General features: G+C 38.9%; 2 protein-coding genes across 3 annotated transcripts in view; both read left to right on the forward strand.

Moving 5' to 3' along the window:
• The first annotated feature begins 146 nt into the window (after positions 1–146).
• Positions 147–7,493, forward strand: LOC144633418 (uncharacterized). The gene is made up of 11 exons (XM_078492295.1): positions 147–191; positions 646–744; positions 1,506–1,581; positions 2,576–2,659; positions 3,842–3,967; positions 4,396–4,482; positions 5,501–5,872; positions 6,192–6,287; positions 6,334–6,453; positions 6,500–6,667; positions 6,740–7,493. Exons 1-11 carry the CDS (start codon positions 147–149, stop codon positions 7,324–7,326), a joined length of 1,860 nt encoding a protein of 619 aa, XP_078348421.1. The 3' UTR covers positions 7,327–7,493.
• A 3,202-nt stretch (positions 7,494–10,695) lies between these two features.
• LOC144631506 (uncharacterized) overlaps positions 10,696–12,500 on the forward strand; it is a 9,076-nt gene continuing 7,271 nt past the window's right edge. For both annotated transcript variants that reach the window (XM_078489948.1, XM_078489947.1), the window contains exon 1: positions 10,696–11,329. In XM_078489948.1, the coding sequence (XP_078346074.1) occupies positions 10,975–11,329 (355 nt within the window). In that variant the 5' untranslated portion in view covers positions 10,696–10,974. The remainder of the gene's footprint in view (positions 11,330–12,500) is intronic.

Here is a 12,500-nt window from a genome sequence, read left to right on the forward strand (position 1 = left end):
GGAATGGGTGGTTTTGCAATTGACTGATACATTTCCCCTTCAGAAATATTTGAAAGATCAAAGAATGCCGAGAGGTCTACCCCTTCACAAATAAATTTCAAAGCCCCTTCAGATAATGTCACCTATAGGGGCGGTGTGGATATAAAATGGAATGGCCCCCGCCAGCTCAAAGTTTGAAGGAAACTATGCACGTCAGACACTGGCAATAATAATAATGCAGCAATATTACAAAACAACTGGCTCACAGGGCTGCAAACAACAGTCAGCCATTGGTCATTGGTCGACGAAAATTTGCTTATGTCCAACAAAATCCCAATTGTGGTTGGACATGATGATTGACCGTCATTCATGTTATGGCAATGATGAATAAAAATCTGACCAACCAGAGTTTTGTTTGTCCGACCAAGATGGTTTCTTAGTAGGACATAAGTCTTTTCAAGTGAAAAAAAATATATTTGCAGCCCTGGGTTCATGCTCTTGGATGTGCACTATTGAGTTATAGTGCATGCGGGAAGTTTGGAGAGCACAAAAGAAGTGTAAGAGTTGTACAAGGCAATAGCCGAGAGCAACTCTCTTATGAAGCCACATGTCTAGATACATCTGTTTTTTTTTTTTTCAGAATTTGTTGTTTATTTCTATTTTTAGATAGCTTCAAATGTAGAGGTTGAAGACGAGCAGGGTCTACATGTAGCAGCAAAATGGGGCAAACGCAATGGTCAATTTACTAAGCAAATATCCAAGCGGGTTGGTAAATCTATTCTGTCATTGTTAAATGTGTAGTCATATGCAGTCACAGTGTAGTCACATTTGGAGTGGCAGAAAGATTGGACCAGATTGGATTGGATCGAACCGGATTGACAAAACCAAACTGGATTGGACCAGATTGACAAAACCCGGATCAGTTTGGACCAGATTAACAAAATCTGGACTGGATTGGACCTGTGACGTTGCACACTTCTAAAATATTCAAAGGTCTACACATCAGCCTGAAAAAACAAGTACCAGTAAAATACATAATTTATAGGTTTGAGAGAGTTCACTGCTTGCACTCATTCTGCTTGTATCCCACTTCATTCTTGAGCTTTCCCTCTAGGAAAAGAAATGATTCAATAACAATATTATTGGGGTTAATGAATAGCAATTAGTCTTACCAAGATATAACTGATGAAAGAATGAAACATCTACTTACTTCTTTCTGCGCCATCTTCGATACTGAGTTTTGGTGTCAATTTTTGGGGTTCAATCCAGGTTTTGTCAATCCGGTCCATCCCAGTCCTATTTTGCAATAGCAAAATTACCGGTAAATTGTTGGTTTATGCACAGTTTATGATCTCAAAGTTTAACAATTCTTTATTGGAGATTTGTGCCTTTTTTGTTCAAAGAATTTGTCAGTTTTTTTATCTTACTTTTGGACTTTGATAAGGATTTTACATAAACAGTTCATAGACTCATTAACTGTGTCCATATGTTATTGGAATTTTTTATTATTTTGTTTATTTATTCAGTTGAACAAATGGTATACAGAGACGAATACACCATCATGTGTACTATATTTGAGGGGTGGCAGTGTGATTTGTGAAGGTGAGAGCTTCTAGTGTAACTGTTAGTAGCATTGTTTTTGGTTAGACAAAGAACATTCCCTTTTTACTTAGGAAGTGAGCAGAAATAATTATTATAATATTTTGCTTACTTGAAGTGCCATGCCACAGTCTAACCCAAATAGTTCTCCGTCCTATGGGATTTACACTAAAATGAGACTACTCGCAGTCTAGTCTTTACTGGAGGTAATCCAGACAAAACCCACCTTTGTTAAAACACATAATTATACAGTTAAAAAATTATTAAAAAATAATTTGCTTGTGCAAAATAAATTATTTTTTGCACTGTCAGTGGTCGTAGCACCGAGAAGGAAAGCCTGCACGCATCTCTCAGAATATTGAATGTTCCCGTCCAAATTTTGGACGCAATGTGCTGATTGGTGGTTTTTGATTATATGTGATGTCCAGTCATAGTCAGAGTTTTTTAATTTCCAAGAGACAAAAACCAAAATAGCGGCAAGTAGAGAGCATATTCTTTGTGAAGCTTGTCTAGTTTTGTCGAATTATTTGAAGTTAAACTTGGAACTGAAGCCTGAGCGACGCATTACAGTTCGCGAGTGACTGAGCGCAAACATTTTATGTGTACCATTATTTGTTTACCGTACCTTAGTTTTGAATTTGACTTCCGGCATGTGCTGATTGGTATAAATGTGACAGTTGACAAGCTAAGCAATCTGCAGGGTGCTTGTGGGCAGCATTTGCAATTCTCAGAGATGCGCACAGCCTTTCCCCTTTCATTTTTGCCCCGCCGACTGAGCGCTCCAGAAGGCCTGTTGGCAGACTATGGTAAGTGAGAGGAAATTGCCTTTCTTCAATGGGCTGTCTAACAAAGCATATATGAAAACTCACAGCTTGTCTCTCCTCTACATCATACAATGTATAACCTAAACCTTTTAAGAGGAATAGATTCTTTTGGTTGATCATAGAAAAATGAAAATTAATTGTGATGTTTCTTTTCTGCATTTCAACACAATTAGGGCCTCGTTTTTTGAAAGAGCAGTTTGGAAAATGCAAAGAGGTGCAAAGGGCATTTCTGAGAGCAGTGATCTCTGAGAGAAATGGTTTGTATGAACTAAGAGTTCTGTAGTTATAATTAATTCAATTATACACAACTGGGGGTACTCCAGTTGAGAAGTCCGCAGACAATATAATTTTTGCTAGTTTGACTATTATTTTGTCTGACACATAGGCCCATACCCAGTCATGATCTGATATTGGTTTGTTCCAGGAAAAAATCCATACCCCTTGCACTGAAAGTTTTTTTTTGTTTAGATCCATCCACCCAACCCTTCCTTTAAAAAATTTAATTGGCTTTTGAGAGCCCTGGACACATCCTTTTAAATTTCCAGAGACCTTCCATGGGGAAGGTAAAAATATTTTTTGGAGCTCCTCATTTGGCCACAATATGGAAATTAGTTTGCTTTGCGACTGTTGTGGAAAGTGTTCATGATAATAGTAACCGTCAACCTAGTCTACTTCGCAGCTGTCATTTGGGTCGTCATGCAATACTTCTCCCCAATCTTTGTTTAATCTCGTCTGGTGTCACCATGTGCCGCAAACTCAAATGGTGGGCATACTGGCATCTGTTTAACGTTACTGACAAAGTCACACTTTTTGGTGCTGTCGGTGCAATTTGCTTAGAAGTATATGAGCCAAGTCGTGATTGGATTATAAATTTAAAATTAGTTGTCATAGTACATGTTATAGCAGAGCTCCTCAGCAGCGCAAAGTGCTCCAGAGCAAAAGCCCCATAACAATGCATGCATGCACAGAAAATGGAGATCTATGCATTTGATTTTTTATGGCCATCATGGCTAACAGCATGGTTCACAAGCACGTGCACTCTACCCCAAGAGTCTCTTGGTTCCCTATTGTGTCAAGCGAGGTAGTAGAAAGGATTTTTTCTGTCCCATCCATACGATAACGACAGTGACATGCAATAGGGCCTCTATACTCCAGGAATAGGTTAACATTAAGGTAAACGCCAGCTGACCAGTATAACATGACCATATCACAGGATCAGGTGTAGAATGCATCAAGGTCACATGTTTTTGGAAGTTGACCACTGACCAGGTGATGGTTTTCCATTTGATCACTGGCTCAAGTCTTATTTATTTCTTGTCTATGGTCAGCTACATGTAATTCAGATTTCAATAAAGGGCAAAGTAAATAACCCAGGAGCTCCACTTTTGGGGTTGGCAAAATCTATTATTTTAAAAGTTCCTTTTTTTTCATTTTCCCAGGAAATAATCAGAATGAAAGAGCTGATGGAAAAGATTTCCCAGTCCGTCTTCCCCGGAAAGGAGTAGAATTAACAGTGAAAACTTTACGATCTATTGTGACATCTTGTGTGACCATGGGAACCCAAGGTACTTATAATTATTAGTGTAATAAATATTGATGTTTTTGATTAAAAGGTTGAGGCAATTATATCAAATAACAATCGCTTCAAAAATAGCTTTTCAGCTGTAAATTTAACTGGAAGCTCTTTGAAGAAAATCAAAGCATTACTACTTTATATATTTGTAAGTTATAGATTTTTATAATTATTACAGATTGGAGGGCCACAAGGTTATCGTTAATTTTTGTTCTGTCAAGTGTTACCCTCATAAAATAAAGTTTCTCACATAGTTTCACTTACTTACCTACCTTCCTGCCTACTAGCTTGCTTGCTTACTTATTTGCAACAATTTTACTGTCGTCATTTTTGTGCTTTCATAATAGGAAAATATAGCATAATAAAAACTTATAATGCAAATCATTTTATTTATTCAATTTACTTATCAATTGATAATAGGATACACTTTTCCAAATTGGGGAAAAGCAGAATACAGGCCATGCTGGTGGCCCCAGGATATACCATTTCTGTCTCCTTGCACTGGCAGTAAGTTAGTTAACATATAACTATACAATTAGATTATAAGCTTATGATTTTTATGCAGGGCTGCAAATAATTTTTTTCACTCTAAAGGACATAATTATGTCCTACTAAAACACCATTTTGTTTGGACAAAACAAAATTGTGGTTGGACATCACCAAAAACAAAAGGGCACTTGCAAGTTATCACTTTGATTTATGATCAAAAATTGTCCGGACATCATGTCTAACCACAATTCCGATTTCGTTGGACATGAGCAAATTTTGGTTGGCCAATGTCCGATGACCGACTGTTATTTGTAGCCCTGCTATGAGGTGATAGTTGATGAGGCCAAAGGCCGAATCATATACATGTATCGCCTCATAGAAATCAAGAGTGAATATCATAATTGTCTTTATTTAGTAGAATTCTAACCCATTTTCCCTCAAAAAAATCACTTGCAGACTGAATTGTCATTTGAAAATTTTGGCATAAATTGATCAGAGTATTATCCTCAAATAATGTACAGATCCACAAGACTGGTTTTACAATATTTATTTGCACTCCACAAGATTGTTTTTTCTCTTTTTTTATTCATCTTTTTAATGACTTTTTATATAGATTGTGTGCTGATTTGTGTATATGATTTTAAATTTTAACCTAACATATTATTTTAGAACTATATGATTGTTACTTTTTGTCCCCAATTTGCTATACGGGTAACACTTAAATGAAACAAAACGTTTTTGACTTAAGGTTGCTAAAATAATATAAGACTACAGTTGAATTCTGATAACTCAAACCCTCAATAGCTCGAACTCCTGCTAACTCGAACCTTTTTTCATTCCCCTCCAGGTCATTTTCTTCCTAATTTTACCTTTGACAACTCGAACTCCCGTTAACTCGAAAAAAAAACTACAGCAATGCTTATCACCTGAATATTTGAAGCAGTGGCACTTATTATCATTATCTGAATCCACTATTACAGAACCTTACTTTAAAAATCATAACTGCATTAATATAAACTTGTGCACTACCTTTCAGGAGCAAAACTTATAAAACGACATCTAATTGCTATTATGGAATCATACCGTTCCTTCCACTATCCTGAAAATACTCAGGGGACTGCCGGCACTGCTGTAGATGCAACCGGTCTGACAAGTGAAGATGCCACAAGTCTAAATACTGGAGATGCCACAGGTCTGAATGTTGCATATACTACAGGACTAAATGCTGAAGATGCCACAAGTCTAAATGCTGCAGATGCAACAAGTTTAAATGCTGGAGATGCCTCAGGTCTTAATACTGGAGATACCACAGTTCTATATGTTGGAGATGACTCAGGTCTTATTGTTGGAGGTGTCACAGGTCTAAATGCTGGTGACGTCACAGGTCTAAATGCTGGAGATGCCACAGGTCTAAATGCTGGTAATGCCGCAGGTCTTAATGCTGAAGATGCCACCAGTCTGAATGCTGGTAATACCACAGGTCTAAATGCGGCAGGTCAAAACACTGGAGATGCCACAGGTCAAAATATTGGAGACACCACAGTTCTCAATGTTGGAGACACCACAGGTTCGAATGATGGAGATGCCAAAGGTCTATTATTAATGCTGGTGATGCCACAGGTTTAAATAATGGAAATGTTAATGATAATGATAAATGCTTGAGATGCCACAAGTCTAACTAAATGTTGGAGATGCCACACGTCGTAATGTTGGAGATGATGCCACAGGTCTAAATGTTGGTGACGCCACAGGTCAAAATGTTGCAGATGTCACAGGTCTAAATGTTGGAGATGTCACAGGTCTAAATGTTGGAGATGCCACAGGTCAAATGTTGGAGATGCCACAGTTCAAATGTTGCAGATGTCACAGGTCTAAATGTTGGAGATGCCACAGGTCTAAATGCTGGTGAAGCCACAGGTCTAAATATTGGATATGCCACAGTTCTATATGTTGGAGATACCACAGGTCTAAATGTTGGAGATGCCACAGGTCAAATGTTGGAGATGCCACAGTTCAAATGTTGCAGATGCCACAGGTCTGAATGCTGGAGATGCCACAGGTCTAAATGCTGGTGAAGCCACAGGTCTAAATATTGGATATGCCACAGTTCTATATGTTGGAGATACCACAGGTCTAAATGTTGGAGATGCCACAGGTCAAAATACTGTAGATGCCACAGGTCTAAATGCTGGAGATGCCATAGGTCTAAATGCTGGTGAAGCCACAGGTCTAAATATTGGATATGCCACAGTTCTATATGTTGGAGATACCACAGGTCTAAATGTTGGAGATGCCACAGGTCAAAATACTGTAGATGCCACAGGTCTGAATGCTGGAGATGCCACAGGTCTAAATGCTGGTGAAGCCACAGGTCTAAATATTGGATATGCCACAGTTCTATATGTTGGAGATACCACAGGTCTAAATGTTGGAGATGCCACAGGTCAAAATACTGTAGATGCCACAGGTCTAAATGCTGGAGATGCCATAGGTCTAAGTACTGTAGATGCAACAGGTCTAATTGTTGGAGATGCCATACGTCTAAATACTGTAGATGCAACAGGTCTAATTGTTGGAGATGCCGTACGTCTAAATACTGTAGATGCAACAGGTCTAATTGTTGGAGATGCCATACGTCTAAATACTGTAGATGCAACAGGTCTAATTGTTGGAGATGCCATACGTCTAAATACTGTAGATGCAACAGGTCTAATTGTTGGAGATGCCGTACGTCTAAATACTGTAGATGCAACAGGTCTAATTGTTGGAGATGCCATACGTCTAAATACTGTAGATGCAACAGCTCTAAATACTGTAGATGCAGGTCTATATGTTGGAATATATGTTATCCAACTGCTGTAGATACTTCTTCTTGAGGGGCTGCAAGAAATCTATGAAAGGCTGAACAAGCTTAGTAGCTTCAGCACATTGCACTTTCTTTTGAAGTGAGTAATTAGATTAACAGGCAGTAGACATTAAATGATATCTAGAAATGTTTTAAATAATAATAAAATTATAAAATAATTAAAGTATTGGACAGCCTTTGATTGCTACACCAAATGAATATGGCAGATAGATTTGAAGGTCTAAATGTACAAGGAAAGTTGGGGTTAAAGGGAAAGAAAATTCGCTGCCAATGACAAAAGTTCCAGTTTTGAATACATCAGTTAATTATGTTAAACACTGAAAAGTGTAAATAATGGAAGTATTTCAAATGGCAAAAATATAGGTTTTTGTACTAGTTCAGATAAGGCCGTTTAATTAAGCTGCCTCAAAGTTTGAAAATCCAAAATGAAGGACGCCACTGAGACAATTTTTCCAAGTAATTAGTGACACTAATGTCAAGAATGTGCTAAAAAAACAACCTGAATGGATCAATAGTTTTAAAGGTATACTTTTGATGACATGTAAAAGTGATCTATAATTTCTTCAAGGCGAGAGAAAAGTCAGGGTTTTTTTAAGTCAGGGAATTGGCATTTCAAAAAAAAAGGCAGGAAAAATTGAAATATAAATTACACTGCTGATTTTATCCAATGGACGGCTGAAGAAAGCATTGCAGGTCAACGTGATATCAGCGATTTTTTTAAGTTTTTGTTTTTGAAGGGGGGAAGCAGAGGCTGGCTCAGGCCGTTACTACATCTAACATTTTGTCTAAATTTGGTCAGGAAATTTTTATTTTTTTCAGGGAAAAGTCAGGAAAACGTAAGGGAATTTGGGAAAATGATGTCTGTAGCATAAGTCTCAAAAAAGTAAACAAAACAAAACAAAACCACAAACAAAAGATCAAAGGTGTATAGTTTAGTCGACTTATGTCACTTCTAATTCACCGCTGATATTATTTATAAAGACAGAATATTTTGCCTCCTTTTCTGGCCTTCGATTTAGTGACTTTATTTTATGAGTTATCGATTGTGAGTGTACGAGGAAAAAGGAGAACTGTTTCTGTATCTTGTATTCTGTTTTCTGACTTGGAAGAAGGAGTTAAAGCTTGAAACATTTTTATTTTCAGATGTGCCAAGGACAGCTGATAGACAGTACAGTCAATGACAGCGTGGTAACATTTTCACTGCCAAGTCCAGACATAACTTATCAATGACATCGAAAAAAGGCCAGCTAGATTTTCGAGAAAGCAACAGCAGCTCGTAAATTCGGTTAATAATATTTAGTTCCCTAAAATCGTCTAAAGTCTGAATGTCCAGCTAGCGTATCTGAAAAGATAAATCGTACAAAAAGGACACCTATAACCAGCTATAACGTAAAAACGGTGCTCCGACACCTATAGTAAAAATTTCTCGTTGGATTTCAATACTGACTTCTGTAACTATGCAAGGACCACTCTGACAAACAAGAGCAAATTATAGCCGGGTGTAGGTGTAGTTCAGGATACGCAATAGACATAAAAAAAACAACCCTTAAAATGCAGGGCTGATCAAACATCAGTTCCTAGGTGTTTTATCAGCCCTGCATTTTAACGACAGTTTATTAGTCATCGATTATTGCCGATGGTCAATGAGTAATCACCGGAGTAATTAATGACTAATCGATAGGCCAACAAATTTTCAGTCATTTATTACATTACATTGATTGCTTTATTAAGTCATTGATTTCATTGATTACTCATTGTTATTTGTAAACAGTATCGAAGCCTGATCGAATATGGACAAGTAAAAACAACTATAGATGTCAGTTTTCAGCATAATTTTATTCACCCAACATCTGACGCTTCTTCAAGGTTGTTTAGCTTTGCTATTGGTTGATTACTCCTTGGGACGGGTATAAGTAATCTAATGTACTTACACAATGCCTCAAGGGCCATTCTCTGTAGTGTATTTTCTACATTTATTTATTTGTTTTTCCTGCAAAAACAAATAGATAAAACGAGAAACATTTATATTTAATGTGACAGAGCAGGACATTAATATATCTTCAGGAAAGCACTACCCTGAGTTAACACGGAAATATCCCCCAGTCGGGAAAACTGCTCGATAATAATATGTGACAGTCTGGTATTATTTTTTAATTGGAATTTTTGTAGTGAGATGAGTTGTAAGAGTTAATTTTTTGGAAAACCATATTTTATGATGTTTGATATGCCTTTTTTTAGGGAGGAGGGCCAATATTTCAACTAGAACAACTAGTCTTCTTCAGGGGTCAGTGCAACAACAGTTCTTAAATTAAAATTACAACGTAAGCAATAGTAGTTAATGGTTAACTAGTATACATGACGAACGTAGATAACGGTATATACGGAGAAAATTACATGAAAAATATTACAACGATAAGCGGAAGTCGGAAATTATAAAGGATACAATAGTTAGTGTAATATATTAGTGGCTAGAGGACAGTCCAAAATGATGTACATACAAATGAAATATTAAAAGAAACTCGGTCAGATATAAGGTTGTATGAATTGCAGATGACACCCAAGATGTGCATATTTTGCATGACGTTCACAAGGCCAGGTTCCTCCAAATTAACCCTAATCCAGGATTAAAAGATGATAGAGGTTTCTCTTCATAAACTTGTTTTTATTGCTAATGTTTTGCGGAGTTTGAGATCAGTTGAAAATATAAACGGAAAACATCATTGAAAAGTTACAAAGCTGAAATCAGAACTGACGCTTATCCATAGGCGGCGGGAGACAGGAGGGCTGTAGCCCGCAAACGAAAATTTGGGTGGCTCAGACAGGATTGCATAGATCGATTACGGACACACCGGGCACTGTTAAGCTTGCAAAGAGGTTCGCTTGTGCCAACGAACTACGCAAAGATACTCCCACAGTCCCACCACATTTCAAAACGCTCCGCCGCCTCTGTTAAACCCTGGATTGGAGGGAACAGGGGGTCAGAACGTCATACCCCTATCCGCGTCTTTGGGCTATAAATTATATTTCAAAACATAGCGTCATGTTGCGAAAATTATCTCCAATTTCTCCCGCGATCCAGCCACCTGCAACCTTGGAACGGGTTGGAAGTCCCCGCTTCCGCCCTCACTTCTCCCGCCCCACGGTATCTCCAGGGTCTGGAAGGGAGATTCTCATCCCGCATTCCCGCTCCTTGAGGGTACCAAAGGCCAGTGGACTCCCAGTGAAATTTGACAGTAAGATACAGGGTCTATATCTGGAAGGGTATTTTCGGGATCCGGGATTTGACCAAAATACCGCGCGGGATTCGTGTGTTTTAAGCAGGGCCCAGTCTTCCTCTCCGTTTCTTTGACCAGCAGCTAGCGAGCGACTCAGCTAGCGCACGTGAATGGGAAGTCGGTGCAGGGTTGGAAGAAATTTTCGCAATCTAGCTGAATTTATCGCGCTTAGCAAATACGAAATGGAAATAAGAGAAAACAGTTGCTTTAAATACATTTTGAGCTTGTGAAGTTCGCTCTAACGTGCCTGAAAACAACGCAGTTCAAAACCTGATGACGTTCAGTCACTGCACAACATCATGGCGTAAACTGGAGCTTGGAAACTAGTGGTGTAGCTCACTTCCTTCTTCGACAGATTTTTTCGACTCCATGGCTGATGGCCCGTGGGTTATCGTTACAGGAAGGCGCCTTTTGAGTCCATTCCGTACTCTTTTGCAGCGTTTGTCTCTTGAAATCCAACAAGATCAGTTGGAGTCTATGAAATTCCTGTTGGAAGACTCCATTCCTCTGGGAATTCTGGAAACTTGTCATAAACCGAGAGATCTATTTTCTTGTATGCTGAAGACGTGTCTATTGGGAGAAAACAACTTGGATCTTCTTGAAGAACTTTTGTCTCGAGCTCAACGATCTGATCTTGCAGAGTGTGTCAAGGATTTCAGAAAGTCAATATCGACAGAGGAGGTCGTGGATGCCCCAGGCGAACAGATAAACCGCGAGCTGCCAGGTAAAGCGGCGTGGATATCTGTTTTCTTTGCTGCTTCTTTCATAATAAGAATATAAGCTTAATTAATTTGATCACGCAGCTTAGTGTTTCTCCGCTAGCTAATACGAATGTGATGTGGACCCTATTATTCCTACCTACCTACCTATCTACCTGCCTACCTACCTGCCTGCCTGCCTGCCTGCCTGCCTGCCTGCCTGCCTGCCTGCCTACCTAGCTAGCTACTTACCTAACTACCTACATGTACCTACCTGCCTGCCAGCAGCCGACCTACCTACCTACCTGCCTGCCTGCCTGCCTACCTAGGTAGCTAGCTATACCTACCTACCTACCTACCTACCTACCTACCTGCCTGCCTGCCTGCCTGCCTGCCTACCTACCTGCCTGCCAGCCTACCTACCTACCAGCCTACCTGCCGGCCTGCCAGCCTACCTAGCTACTTACCTACCTCCCTACCTACCTATCTGCCTGCCTGCCTTCCTACCTACTTACCTACCTACATGTACCTGCCTGCCTGCCAGCTGCCTGCCTACCTACCTTCCTGCCTACCTTCCTAACTACAGTAAAACCCCGCGTATAAGAACCAAACATTTAAGAACCTGTTAGGCTAAAACTTCATTTTTAAGCACCCTTTACATAAGAACCATTTTAGGCTAAAATTCTAAAACAGGTTCTTATTTTCAAAAAAGAAAAAAATAATCTTCTTAAAAATATATTTATAACAGAGTGTACACATTAATAGTTACAGCATGGTTACATAAAACTTGTCCTCCTTGAATATAATTATTAACTGCATGAACCTTGTGAAATCATGGGTCCTGAAATCGAAAACAGCAGGTGTACTGGCAGGACGATAAACATATTGGTGAATAGGAAGGTTACTTGTATGACCAGTTGTCATGTCAAGAAAGGTATGATGGACTGTACTTCTGTTGCCATTGGGTCTCCAAGGATGTTACTGTAGATGTCATACAGTAGTAGCATGACTGGGCTGCTTCTAATGCATTCCTCCATCTTTGCCTCCAAATCTTCCTTTACCCGCATTCTCTCAACCAAACCCTGTTCAAGAGTTGTTTGTTGAAAAGGAATGACCAGAATCCTTGAGAATATTCTGAGTTCAAAATTATAACAGAATAAATCATATAAAAATAAACTACCACTTAACACATAACAG

Source organism: Oculina patagonica, chromosome 12, assembly GCF_052425735.1.
Source record: "Oculina patagonica isolate OP01 chromosome 12, crgOcupat, whole genome shotgun sequence".
NCBI lineage: Eukaryota > Metazoa > Cnidaria > Anthozoa > Scleractinia > Oculinidae > Oculina > Oculina patagonica.

Bases quoted from the DNA above. Each gene is read 5' to 3' on its own strand.
- LOC144633418 (XM_078492295.1), top strand. From the start codon at position 147: ATGGAATGGCCCCCGCCAGCTCAAAGTTTGAAGGAAACTATGCAC. The intron at 192-645 runs GTCAGACACTGG...TTCTATTTTTAG, and splicing joins GTTTGAAGGAAACTATGCAC to ATAGCTTCAAATGTAGAGGT. The intron at 5,873-6,191 runs GTCTAAATGCTG...ATGATGCCACAG, and splicing joins AAATGCTGGAGATGCCACAG to GTCTAAATGTTGGTGACGCC.